Below are 14,235 nucleotides of genomic sequence, written 5' to 3' on the forward strand. Positions count from 1 at the left end.
GTCTCTCTTGGCTGGGGGTGATGTAGTCAGAGAATTGACTTTGACTTGATGTTCCTTCCAGTTTCTGAAGTGTCTTGGTTATATAACTAAGTTATTACATCCACCAAAGAATGTGGGTTGTAGTCCCAAGCTGAAACAACAATGGAGAATGTTTTTATGGCACCCAACATTTCATCACAGCACTGTTGACGCCTGAAAAGGATTTCATAACAATTTGGGCAAGTGTTGCAGATAAATACTAGTTAGAGGATCACATTGAACATTGTGCAAAAATGAGATTGTATGTGCCTGCACTGTAACCGGCTGGATTCATGTGTTTAACCTAGGCTTTCTCATGCACAGCAGTATAAAATTCTGCTAGCGACTCTTTTGGCAAGTGAGTCCATCCTGACAGCCACACAAGTGATGTGCAGATTTGGTCATGGAGAGACCGAGCCAGCCAAACTACAGTAGCTAAACCTAAACTGTACATGTACAAAGTTAACACTGCTACAGGTAGTCAGCAGGACAGTTCTGTATCTACAGTGTATTCCTCCCAAGGGACATGGGACTTATGCATTTAATTTTTGATGCGGCTGGTAATTGTAGACCTTCTTAGGCATCCCACTATTTTCAGAGGGTAAAGGACGGGGAGGAAGTGACAATGTCTTGAATCTTTTAGAAGTTTGATTCAGACAAGTATCCAAAAGTTCAGATGATTTTCTCTGTATATTTGGTGGTATTCAGCCTGGGCTAATCCACAGCCTCATTCTTTCACCCCAAAACAGGCACCAGAAGGGTCAGCCCAATACAGTGGGAATTTAAGATACCTACTTTAGCAATGAAGGGAGCAAACTGTTTAGTTCTTCAATAGTGGTTCTGCATTTAGACTGTGGGATGAACTCCAAACTATGTTAAATGGGCCAGATTGCCAGCAGGTGTAAATTAGTATCTCTTCATTGAATTCAAATGGAGCTACATCAATTTGTACCAAATTGGTTTAGCCCTTGGTGTTTGGAAGCAATTCTGACAGCAGGGAACAATTCTTAGTTCATGTCTTGCCACCCTTCCCAACTTCGTTCCAATTTGAGGTTCTGCCAGCATTCGTAAGTGACTGTGTGTACTTCTTCTTCTAGCAGTAAGTTGGTTCCACCTTTCCCAAAATCCTCATCAGCCTTTGTAACGCCTCCCATTTGGCTTCCCTTAGTTCCCAGCTCTTTGAATTGCAGCATTTACATAATGCTGCCTACTGCCTCCTAACATGCACAGAAAAGTTCACCCACATCAGTCCCACTTTCAAGCAACTTCCATGGCCCCTTCCCGTAAGGACCCAATTTAATTTTATTCTTTTAATTCCCAAAGCCCTCTATGGTCTTGCTATGGCCTGTCTTGTGGCTTTGGTCACTCTCTCTTCCTCTTTTACACTCCCTATTTTTTCCTAATGTTCTCCTTCCTGTACCACTGTAGGTACAAGAGCTATCATTTCTGCAGCTCCTGACATCTTGACCAGCCTTCCTGCATTTCTTTGCCTCAATAACTCTCTATCTCATTTGGAAACTCAGCTGAAAAAATATAGTTTCCTTCTTAGCAACATTTCCCCCGGGCCCTGATATTATTTAGCTCTGTAACTGCACCGTTTATGGAAACTCTAAAGTATTTTGGGACACACATTCTGTAAAATACCATGCAGTTCATTTCTGCCTTCATCTGCAAAAATAATAATTATGGTTACCCACCTTGGCTGAAGTGCTTTGAGATCTGCAGTTTAAAACTATGGATATAATTATAGACATGCCCTTGACCTGCATATTTTAGAATCCGATCAGATCAAAACAGACAACAAAAGACAATGGCCAACATCTCCTTTGAGGGAGGCAGTGGGGAATATTAATGTTTAGAAGAGGGATTTCTGGAAGACATGGGTTTGAAAGAAGGAGAAAAGAGGGTGATTCGTAGGCGAGAAAAAGGGCATTATTCCAGCAGCAAGAGGATGGGACCGCATGATGGAAGGGGAAAAGTCTGTTATGGGAGAAGCAGGAAGGTGTCAGGTTTGCAAAAGAACAATGGGAACAGGGATGGGGGAATGAGAGCAGAGATGCGGGGGGGCGGGCATGACAATGGAGCTAGGTCTGAGAACAATGACCCTGATTCTTGACCTCTCAACTAAGCTCTATTCAGTGCAGGACCTGGGAAGACCAAAAATAGCTTTTCGCCATATTTATGCCCCTTATTGCTGGCCAGGAGCCAGTTCAACCATTGACACAAGTTAGAATAGCCTACAGACTGCTGTGACTTGCATGGGCAGGCAGTGTCTCCCCAGGGGCTGTTATACCATTCAAGCATCATTGGCACACAGAAGCATTATGATCAATGTGGGGGTAGAAAGACACCTGTGACTTAAAAAAAACCCTAGTTTCCTGTATATCCCAGTATTCTGAGGTTAAGTATTATGGTAAACAATTGCTTAATTCATTAGTAGCCAAGAGTGTTGCAAAAATACTCAGCAGGCTACCTATAAAGGGATGTTCTTTATCTCTTTGTATCTGCTGAGATAGTGCAAAGAAAGAGAGACTGATCTGTGTGATGATGTCCTTTTAACAGCAGGTGTGGAATGTTGCCATCAAAAGGTTCTGGAAGGTTGCCTGGCAGGTTGAATGAGTCCGCTGGGTGTCACGAGGCTTGACACAAGGCTATTGGGAGGAACGTTTTCAATTGGGATTGGTGGGAGGGTCAGTTTGAAATGGGTCCATTTGACCTGAGGTTGGTAAAAGGGGCAGTTTTGGTTGGTAGCTGGAATAGGGCAGTTGAGAGCGATGTTGAATTGTGCAAAGGTGGAAGCCAGGAAGAAATGGAAGCCAAGTGGCTATTATCTAATCTCCATCAACCAACTCTGAATTCAAGAGTAACCAAGACTAGACTCTGACTGACCCAGTGTAGTCCCCCTCCATCTTGAGGATGAAGGAGACAGAACAACGGGGGAAGGTAAGGATGGCAAAGTGTGAGAAAGGGAGAGGGCAAAAGACGAAACTAGGCAGGAACAGAATGTAGAAAAGGAGCCTGTGAAATCCATCTGGGAGGGGCAAGTGAACGCCTAGTTATCCTCTCTCATTACAGTGATGCTCTGAGGAGGCTTTGCATCACCATATGGCCCATTTGTTGTGTTGCTTTAGTAACAAAACCACAGGGAGAAAGCTATTCTCTCAGATGGTTTTTAGTTCTGGGACAGAATTGGGAGAGGGGGAAATAAAAGGCAGTGATACTAACTCTTCCCAAAAACTGAGATCTAATTTGTTCTGTACAGATTCTTATACTGCCCTCATTACATAGGATCTGAGCACCTTCCAGCTGTGTGTTAAGCAACATGAGTGACATCTGTCACTCCGCGTATATGGGTCAGATCAGCAGTGACTACAGGGCTCTGGGAGCTTGGGGGAAAGGGTCAGGGATGCGGGTTTTGTTCTTATCCATCCTCCTGGTTGAGGGAAAGGGCCCAGGCAGGGACACATGCATCCTGGAGATGAACACACAGCTGCACTGACGGTGTTGAGGGCGGACTTTGGCTTCCTCAACCATGGGATGCTATTCCAGGAAGAAGGTGTTCTGGGAAGAGATGGGGTCCACTTGACCAAGAAGGGGGAAGAGCATCTTCACACACTAAATTGCCAACCTAGTGAGGAGAGTTTTAAATCAGGTTCAAAGGAGGCAGGTGACAAAAGCCAGCAGTATAAAACAGGCAACCTTAACAGAAGCTTATGTTGGGGAGTGGGGACTGGGAATTACACTAGGGTCATAGGAGCAACAAGAGGGACATCTCTGTGGGAAACTGCTCTACAACTTAGATGTCTATGCACAATTGCAAAAGTATGGCGAATAAACAGGAAGAACTGGAAGTATTAGTACATAAGCTAAATTATGACTTCATTGGCATCACAGAGACTTGGCCGGATAAGTCTCATGACTGGAATATTGGTTTAGAGGGGTATAGCTTGTTCAGGAAGGACAGGCAGAGTAAAAAGGGAAGTGGTGTTGCATTATACATCAAGAGACTCTCCCATCCTTGTGTTTCCCCAAACATCCTTCATGTTGATAAGGGGCAAGAGACAACAATGCTCCTCTTTTCCCCTCTTCTTGCATGTCCCCCCGCTTTCTGGAGGGGCTGGAGAGTTGTCCCTGTTGCTTCTCTCAGGACCCTGACCTGTTGTACAATGACCTATGAGTTGCTGGAGGTCAGCTCGGGCGGAATGAATATTTCTGTTTCCCCCCCTTGTCTTAGCCATGTTTTTATTGTGTGTTTTCAGTGGTGATACTGGCTTTACTGTGTGCTGCTGTTATCATTTCTATCTGAGGGTCACAATTATGCAGGTGGAAACTGGAAAGTGTAAAATACTCCATATTTTAAAAAATGCAAACCTAAAACCTAAACAAAAAGTGCCTAATTTATTTGCATAAAGTATTTTGCGCTTGCTATTGGAAATACAGGACCTGCAGCATTTAAAAAAGAATATTTTTCACAATTTTTTAATAAAGTTCACAGTATTATCCAGTATCTTTTTTGCAGATGGAAATGAAAAAATTCCGTAACCAAAAAGGGTTAATACTCCATGGAAACCATCCTCGTTATGGTACCAGCTGACTCGAACACCATTGTCCTCTAATCGTTTCTTGTACAACAGTCCATCATCCCTAAGCACATCAAATTCACAGGTCAAAATATAAGACTCAGGAAGCTGGCTAACAATAGCATCTTCAGCTAAAAGTGGGGAAAACATTACCTCTAACATTTGTTTAATCACTTCATGAACGTCATGCTTATATTTATATGAAGGCGGTTTCTGTGGTTTATAGCCTCTGATCTTAAATTCCTCAGGAATATTGTCTGCACTTATCCATTTCTTATACTTCAGTTTCATATCCTCAGGAACGTGGGAACTCTTCAGGACATCTTCCACTACTGATGTGTCCTTACTGAGATAACGTAAACAAAAGTAGACAACGCGATCCCGGAACAAGATGGGAACTGAGCGGTTCTGCTGATACGAAGGCAAATAAAAGTCCAGCCCCTGGAGGCCTGGATAGATCAAAACCTGAGCACGTATTTTTGGGAGGTCTGTCCTGCTCACCAGTATTTGGCAAATAGCAGTAGCGAAATTAGCTCCACAACTGTCCCCACAAAGGATGATGCGGGCAGGATCCACCTGATAATCTTCCACTTTCCTCATAAAGTGTATGGTGGCATTGAGACAGTCCCAGTACTGGCTTGGATACAGAAATTCAGGAGCCAACCGATAACTAAATATCAAAGAAATGATGATTTTTAAAGTAATTACAAAAATTTTGTTTCCATCTTTTTATGCTTAATTGGTGTGGCATCTTCTCTTAAAAATGCCGTTCTAAATTTGCACAATTATAAAACCTATGTATTTTAATTAGTTCAATAAAAATGTCCAAAATTTTAAATAATTTTATTTGAGTTACTCTAGTATGATTTTCCTAAAAATACATGCCTAAAATGAACACACCCCTCAAATGAGAAATATAGGGCACACGCTAAAATAGCAAGGACTGTTACATTTTCAGATCTCCGCATGTATCACAGAAGCATTCCAATTGTAAGCTGTCACACTGGGGAAAAAACCTATATAAAAACACTGGGCTGAGCTCACTTACCCAACGGACACAACCACTGCATCGGTTTCTCTGGCAATATAACGACACACTCTTTCAAAGGCATCTGAAAATAAAAACTTTCGAGAGTGACATATTTGAGTTCTAATACGTGTGAATGGAAGACAACCAAGGGGAAAACTGAAAACTCGGTACATGAACCAGATATCAGCAGACCTCAGAGACCAATTTGTGCGACAGCCTTATGTACGATCATGAGTTTTGAAAGAAGGCTATAAAAGTCGCCAACCCCAAATAAGGAAGTGGCAAGGAAGAAGATGATATTTGAGTTCTCATATATTCCATATACTTTAGAAATAAGACTGAAACTCATGAAGAATTATGTAAAATCTAAGTACCAAATCCTGCTCCGTACTCTTTTGTGCCAAATTCTTGCCCAGTGTAACTCTGTTGATCATAGAATCATAGGGTTAGAAGGGACCACAACGATCATCTAGTCTAACCCCCTGCCAAGATGCAGGATTTGTTGTGTCTAAACCATCCAAGACAGGTGGCTATCCAGCCTCCTTTTGAAAACCTCCAGTGAAGAAGCTGTCACAACCTCTGGTGGCCGTCTGTTCCATTGTCTTACTGTTCTCACAGTTGGGAAGTTTTGATGTCATAATAGTGCATCGCCCTTGGAATACATTAGACATCTGTTATTATGTACACCCCTTAATAAGGTGTGGAGCACACATGTTGTCGAAACCACTGCAACCCTGAGTCCTGTGAGTACATTTCTCCACACAATAAAACCTTTCCATCAGTCAGTGAATCAGGGCTGACTTCAATATACAAATGGCTTTCAAATCCCAAAAAACCTCAAGAAGGGCCAAATCCATATCACCTTACTCTTGCATGTATTCCCACAGGGCCAAATTAATCACCAAAGTATCTTTAGCGGTCTGGGGACTCTTGCTCCCATTTACAGATTCTAGAGGTGTATTCTACAGTTAATAGTTGCCTAGAAGATGTGTAAATATAAAAGGAAATAATAAGCACAGAACTATGGAAATTTATTTCTCTTGGTCTATAACAGAAGTAGTATTGTAATGGACCAAAATGTTAATTCATGCTTTAAGGTGGCTCATCTTAATTAATTAACCTCTTACAGTTGGTATGGTTACTTCCACCTTTTCATGTTCTCTGTATGTATATATATCTTCTTACTATATGTTCCAGTGTATGCATCTGATGAAGTGGGCTGTAGCCCACGAAAACTTATACTCAAACAAATGAGTTAGTCTTTAAGGTGCCACAAGTACTCTTGTTCTTTATTCACAACAGTTGACAAGAAGTGAATAGGCCACTTCTACCTTAATTTAATTGGTTCATTAGCACTGACCCCCCACTTGGTAAGGCAACTCCCATCTTTTCATATGCTGTGTATTTCTACCTGCCTACTGTATTTTCCATGCATCTGATGAAGTGGGTTTTAGCCCACAAAAGCTTATGCCCAAATAAATTTGTTAGTCTCTAAGGTGCCACAAGAACTCCTCATTGTTTTTGCTTTTTTTTGTTTGTTTGTTGGATGGACCAAAACATTTTTTAAAAATTATTTCAGATCTGGCTTCAAGCCAGACACACACCTCTTCTGAGATTCCAAAAATGTGTGGTGGGTTTTTGTTTTTTTTTAATTATCAATCATCATTTTAATCTTGATATTTCTTACTAATGCTTCCCAGAGTGCCAGCGCCTCCATGAAAGTAAAGGACGCCTCTCCTTTGGCCAACAGATGGTGCTTTTGCCTGGTAAACCCTCACTGGCACCTCAGCAAACTTCAGGTCTCTGATGAGGAGTTTTGAATCTCTCCATAGTGGTGGTATTCCATCCAGCATAAACCGGAGTAAGCTTATGTCCCTGCAGATCCCCAGCTTCTCCAAAATCCTTCCCTATTAAAACGAAAGAGATCCGAAATTGGTTACTGCGAAGAGGCCCAAATCTTTCAAATTACACAAAATGCATAGACTGTAGCTTGTTGTGATGTTGAATTTCAGGAAACAGAGGTGGCACTTTAGTGCCAAGTATGGTCACAAACCAAGAAATGGTCAAACTGTTTTTAAGTAAATTGAGCGGTGCTGAAAGTGGCCAGGTTGGCACTGCTGGAGACCTGTCATCTCTATCCACAGACAAGGAGCAATGGGGATATGGTGCAGTGCGGAGTTCCCTACACAGCCCCATTCCAAATAGAAAAGGGTCGTCTTTTGTTGTTGTTTGTGGTTGTGATCATTCATTTTTAGGGAGCCAAATAATCACAAAAACAGCTGATCTTAAAAATATAGGGAGAAAAGGAAAAATATGTGGCAGGTTTGGTATGGTATAAAAGTTTTATTGATACTCATCTGTGATTATCTGCATAACTCCACTCTTCTCTTCTCTTTGCCATTTGTGATTAAGCAACCGTCCCAAACTCAGAGTAATATAACTTGTAGCACATCTTTTTGTATTCCATCTGTGTGTGTGCATACATAATACATACAATATAAAAAATATGGGTATAGTGTATATACAGTGCAAGCGGCATTAGTCTAATCTGTAGCTAAAGAGTACATCTATTACTTTCTGGGGTTGTTGCTTCAGATAGGTTTCACTGTAGTAAAATGTCTGTGAATTGTGAATGTACAATCTGTCTCAGTGAACGTACAAATGCAGGTATGTGCATTTAACTAGAGCTGGATGGGATTTTTTCAGTGAGATTTTCCTGTCAAAAAGTCGATTGGCCAAAACCGGAAAGTGTTTGTGGGAAAGGGTCAGTTTTGAGGAATTTCTCAACTCAAAAATAGTTGAAGAAAACGTTTCAAAATTATCAAAACAAAAAACTTTGGTTTCCCAGTTTGAAATGACTTTTCATTTTTTCTCTGACATATTTGACAAGGAAATGGGTTATGGAACTGGATGTATTAGAATTCTGTCAGGTTTGCTATTATGTGAGTATCTATCTATGGACAATTCAATAAGTATAATATAGATTTTTTAAAAACATTTTGTGTGAAGCAGTGTTTTAAAAATTATGAAGTGTCTAGAGTTTGAGAGAGGCACTGAAAAAAATCGAAATAAATAAACTCTAAAATCAGCTTCTAGTCTTTACCTTTAAGAATTACAGTAATTTAATCTGGTATAGTTCATATTCCAGATGTTTCTAGACTGTTTAAGAAATTTTTTTTTTTTACAGATCTTCCAACTCCCATCCCATTAGTCAAAAATAAAAGTTGAATCCCCTCTTTGAAGCCAAGTCAACTTACCAGAACAGCAGTCATAACTAATAGCGAGTGATAAAATCGAAGCTTTAGCGGCTGGTCAATTCCAGGAGGCAGCTCTGATTTGAAGAGATCATAACAAATTGCCCAAATGAACAATACTGTTAGCAAAAAGGGAGAAATCCAAATCACTCCTATTAATGTCAAAGGAGCACAAACAAACCCCATTTCACTTGAATGAGGATGATGTACTCAGAGAAATTATTCTGATTTGATTCTCCCAGTACTCGTTTCTGAAGTGTCCTTACAGGAGACTAAGCAATACAGGGCACCCTTCTGATACACAGCACAAAATACATAATCAGATTAAGATTGCAACATTAATAATTTTCTCCACCCTCCTCCCATAAATCATGATGATGGCTCCACCCACACACAGAAGAAACTAGAATCTGACAATCAAACTCCGGCGTAATTTTATTAATGATTTCTTATTAAATACAGGAGAAATGAACATTCAAAATGGGCCTAAAACTCTATTTATTCTGTATCTGGTTTCATTATGACTCAGTTCTGGGTGGACTTCTTGGTGGGACTGCAGAACTAACCCTTGGACATTCCAAAAGCCCGATATTTGCGTTGGCAATAGTGGGTAGACACTTCTCTAGAGCAGATTCAATTCCATGATTATTTTCATAAACTTTCTTTGTTTCATAGTCCTATTTGTCAGTAAATATGAGTAAAGTACACAGGTATGTAATCAGATTTTATGTACCGTGCTATATACATGTAAGAGCACAGTTAGTCGGTGTGGTGTTTGTCATGTGCTTCTGTAAGATCTACCCACGGTATATTGTTACACCTATATGTCAGCACTTAGCTGATGTAAAGTTTTTATATATAGATATTCGCCTTTATGCTGGAATAGATGGTGTTGTAAAATATGGGCTTCAATGTGAAAACTGTACACAGCTGGACCTGAAGTCTCTCCGATTTTCGTATTCTTCAGGAGACTCCCCGGCAGGGCTACTGCACTTCAGAAAAATCTTTAGTCAGACAGTTGTGCCATACATATTGCCTGGGCCGCCGAGAGCGGGTTCAGGCCCCGGTGAAAAAATTTTTTCGGGCCCACCGGCAAGGTGCCCCAAATATCGCATGGCTGTAAAATTGCTGTGGCCGGATCCATCTGCATACAATGCTTTTTCAGAGCAAAGAAAGGTTCCCAAATACCATTGCCCCTACTTTAGTTCTTCAAGTCTTTCATGATTTCAAGATCTACTTCCACTGAGGAAATTCGTGCACCCTCTTCTACCAGTGGGGTAGGACATTTGAGAGATTCTCCCAAATTTCTGATGCTTCTCACAACAGGGTTGTTTCTGAAGCTTTCTTCAGGAAACATCTAGGCCAAGAGGCACAAGTCCAAACTAATTCCTCAATGGAGGAATCTATGTTTTTAAGACCGTCTCTAACCAAAGTGAAGAGGAACCCACTAAATGTATTTGTGACTGTCATATGTTTTACTGCTGTGACCGCCATGCACCAGGTCGCAATGCCACTCACTCTGTGTTGGCCCTGGCACCGTCGTGATGGGGGGCACCAGAGCTACTCCTCAGTGGGTAGTGGGGCAGCTGGTGCTGCTACTCCTTGCTGCTGCCAGGGACTGGCTGCTGCCCCAGTACCTGAACTAGACCAGTCAGGGATCATGAGCTAACGGTGGGTGGCCCCCCACAAATTGGGCCCTAGGCACGTGCCTACATTGACTCTGTCTTAATCTGGCTTTGGTCAAGACTCAGCAGCAGCAGGGGCTTATGAAGACATTGAGGCTTCGCCAAAGAAAAAAGTGAAAAGACTTTGTCAGTTTAAGACTCTTGGGGGGCAGGGGGCTCAGCATCATTTTCTACCAAAAAAAAAAAGGCAAAGGGCTAACATTTGCTTTTGTGAGTATTGCAGATCTGATTTTTCTGTTCGTCATGGCGGATACAATGATATTTCAAGACACATTGCTAAGGAGAAACAAGCGAGCAGTACCAAGGCTGCAATGCAGTCAAAATCTTTGGTAGCTTGTTCTCCACCTGCTGGGTCAAAAATGAGTGACCGTGTAACCAAAGCTGAAGTGTTATTTATAGGATTATAATAATATATGGAGATATACCTATCTCATAGAACTGGAAGGGCCCTTGAAAGGTCATTGAGTCCAGTCCCCTGCCTTCACTAGCAGGACCAAGTACTGATTTTTGCCCCAGATCCCTAAGGGGCCCCCTCACGGATTGAACTCACAACCCTGGGTTTAAGCAGGCCAATGTTCAAACCACTGAGCTATCCCTCCCCCACACCCACATTTACTTTTGGAGCATACCATTCCTCCTGCTAGCAGTGATCATGTGAGACCTTTCTTCAAGAAAATGTTCCCAGACTCCAAAATTGCTCAGCACTATGCGTGTGTTTCCAGAAAAATGGCCCATATTATACCAGGGACTATCTCACCAAAAGCCTGTGAAAATGTACAACGTGTGATTGAAGGCCATAAACAATGTTTTGGCACTGGATGCTAATTTGAACAAGTCTGAGAAGTATTTTCCAATCTTGGTTGTGTATGAACACCCAGAAACTGGCCTTACAGTTACCGAGGTTTTAGATATGGTTTCTTGCACATCAAATACACCTCAGGAATTGTTTGATGCAACCAATGTTGTGCTTTCAAAACACGATGTTGACTGGAATAAATGTGTTGCGTATTACCCTGCAAACATTCAGGGTAAACACAACAGTATATTGTCTCAAATTAAAGCCAAGCAAACAACGAATTAGAGACTGTAGGTATTGGGTTGCCTCTCCTACCACCTGAACTGTATGGCAGAGCACGTATTGAACTCATTACAGATGAATGTTGAGGATTTGATCAACATTTTTTTTTCCATGCAGTGCTGCATGAACGGGTCCCATATGAGGAGAGATTAAAGAGGCTAGGACTTTTCAGCTTGGAAAAGAGGAGACTAAGGGGGGATATGATAGAGCTATATAAAATCATGAGTGATGTGGAGAAAGTAGATAAGGAAAAGTTATTTACTTATTCCCATAATACAAGAACTAGGGGCCACCAAATGACATTAATGGGCAGCAGGTTTAAAACAAATAAAAGAAAGTTCTTCTTCACACAGTGCACAGTCAACTTGTGGAACTCCTTTCCTGAGGAGGTTGTGTAGGCTAGGACTATAACAGCATTTAAAAGAGAACTAGATAAATTCATGGAGGTTAAGTCCATTAATGGCTATTAGCCCGGATGGGTAAGGAATGGTGTCCCTAGCCTCCGTTTGTCAGAGGGTGGTGATGTATGGCAGGAGAGAGATCACTTGATCATTACCTGTTAGGTTCACTCCCTCTGGGGCACCTGGCATTGGCCACTGTCGATAGACAGGATACTGGGCTGGATGGACCATTGGTCTGACCCAGTACGGCCATTCTTATGTTCTTATTTACTACCACTTTCAGAGAAGTGTCAAAAGAGTGGCATCATGAATGAATACATTGCATTTTGAAATACTAGTGTGAAGAAAAGTGTGTCCTATGTGAAAATGCACTTGCTGAGAGATCTATTGACGGTACCTGGGCTATACTCCGTCTTTGTCAGTACCTTTGATGAAAAAGAGCAAAGAGGTGCTGCTGGAACATGGGAAATAAGAATACAGATGAGCTCCAAAGATCCTTTAATGAAGGTATATTTTTTTTTTCATGCAGTGCTGCCCATGTTTTACAAGGTCAACTGACTGCTCCAAACGGAAGCACCGGTGAGTCACCTTTCGTACCGAGTAACGATGACTCTATACAAAGATATTCTTCTGAGATTTATGAAACCCTCTGTGACAGCTGCAAGTGAGAATGTTCTGAAAATCAATTACAAGGATTCTCCTGTGCAGTCACCAGCATCTGAAGTGTTGGTGCATTTTGGGACATGTGACTATGCAAGAATGGAAAGCATGATCAATACAAGACATCCATATAAGACATTCGTCGTTGAATTTTTTTGCAAAGCACTGGGTTATATGAGAAAAGACAATGCCTTTACAAGATCTTGTACTTGAGAGCCTGCTTTTGTTAATCCAAGCAGTTGTGTATCAGCACCTTGCCATGATACAAAGGTGATGATTGATCGACCTCCTGATGTGATCAGGGCGCAACAAATGGATCCTCTGATTTCGAAAGTTAGGGATTATCAAATCTGTGATGCATTTTCTGAATATGACAGTACTATGAGAACTGATGAATTTTGGTATCATGTATCTGAAATGAATGACCCAATAAATGGCCAGGTAAGATTCAGTGTGTCATAATTCAGGGCAACTGCATTTGTATTCCCCCTCATAGAGCTTGGCTTATTTAGCCTAACCAAATGAAGGCTGAGGGGAGATATTTCTCTCTATATAAATACATCAGAGGATAAATACCGGGGAGGGAGAGGAGTTGCTTAAGTTGAGCCAATGTGGACTCAAGAACAAATGGATATAAACTGGCTATCAACAAATTTAGGTTTGAAATTAGGTGAAGGTTTCTAGCCATCAGAGGAGTGAAGTTGTGGAACAGCCTTCCAAGCGAAGCAGTGGGGGCAAAAAACCTAACTGGCTTAAAGACTGAGCTTGATAAGTTTATGGAGGGGATGGGATGATGAGACTGCCTACAATGGCATGTAGGTGATCTGCGACTGCTAGCAGCAAATATCTCCAATGGCCGGTGATGGGACGCTAGATGGGAAGAGCTCTGAGTTACTACAGAGAATTCTTTCCCAGGTGACTAGCTGGTGTGTCTTGCTGACATGCTCAGGGTCTAACTGATCGCCATATTTGGGATCATGAAGGAATTTTTCTCTGGTCAGATTGGCAGAGGCCCTGGGGGGTTTCGCCTTCCTCTGCACCATGGGGCATGGATCACTTGCAAGTTTAAACTAGTGTAAATGGTGGATTCTCTGTAACTTGAAGTCTTTAAACTACAGTTTGAGGACTTCAGTAACTCAGCCAGAGGTGAGGAATCTATTACAGGATTGGGTGGGTGAGGTTCGGTGGCTTGCAATGTGCAGGAGGTCAGACTAGATGATCATGATGGTCTCTTCTGACCTTAAAGTCTATGAGCCAGTGTCCATGTAGATTCTCCATATTTTCACATCAGCTGGCCTCGGTTTATGCCAGAGGCTAGATGTCTCCATACATTCCTTCATTTCTGACTAGGTCTGCTGTGGAAGTGATAAGTGGCCAGTTATTATACAGTCATCTATTCAAAAGGAAGTAAACTGAGATCACCAATACATTTCATGTAGATCTCCAATTAGCTTTCAGTTAGAAAGATTTGGTTATTCTTAGAGTTTGGCGGGATTTCAACCCGTAATCTAGAGACAAAAACCTCTGCT

At 41.6% G+C, this 14,235-nt stretch overlaps 1 protein-coding gene across 1 annotated transcript; it reads right to left on the reverse strand.

Annotated features, from left to right (window-relative positions):
- Nucleotides 1-4,487: 4,487 nt before the first annotated feature.
- Nucleotides 4,488-9,068, reverse strand: LOC135893631 (arylacetamide deacetylase-like 4). Its single transcript, XM_065421485.1, has 4 exons — nt 8,886-9,068; nt 7,316-7,535; nt 5,647-5,710; nt 4,488-5,268 (listed from the first exon to the last, which is right to left on the reverse strand). Exons 1-4 carry the CDS (start codon nt 9,066-9,068, stop codon nt 4,488-4,490), a joined length of 1,248 nt encoding a protein of 415 aa, XP_065277557.1.
- Between the last annotated feature and the right edge of the window lie 5,167 nt (nt 9,069-14,235).

This window comes from Emys orbicularis, chromosome 22 (assembly GCF_028017835.1).
Source record: "Emys orbicularis isolate rEmyOrb1 chromosome 22, rEmyOrb1.hap1, whole genome shotgun sequence".
NCBI classification, from domain to species: domain Eukaryota; kingdom Metazoa; phylum Chordata; order Testudines; family Emydidae; genus Emys; species Emys orbicularis.

Bases quoted from the DNA above. Each gene is read 5' to 3' on its own strand.
- LOC135893631 (XM_065421485.1), bottom strand. From the start codon at position 9,068: ATGGGGTTTGTTTGTGCTCCTTTGACATTAATAGGAGTGATTTGGATT. The intron at 5,711-7,315 runs GTAAGAAATATC...TTTTATTTTCAG, and splicing joins TGGCACTCTGGGAAGCATTA to ATGCCTTTGAAAGAGTGTGT. The intron at 5,269-5,646 runs GTAAGTGAGCTC...TTTGATATTTAG, and splicing joins GCAGTGGTTGTGTCCGTTGG to TTATCGGTTGGCTCCTGAAT.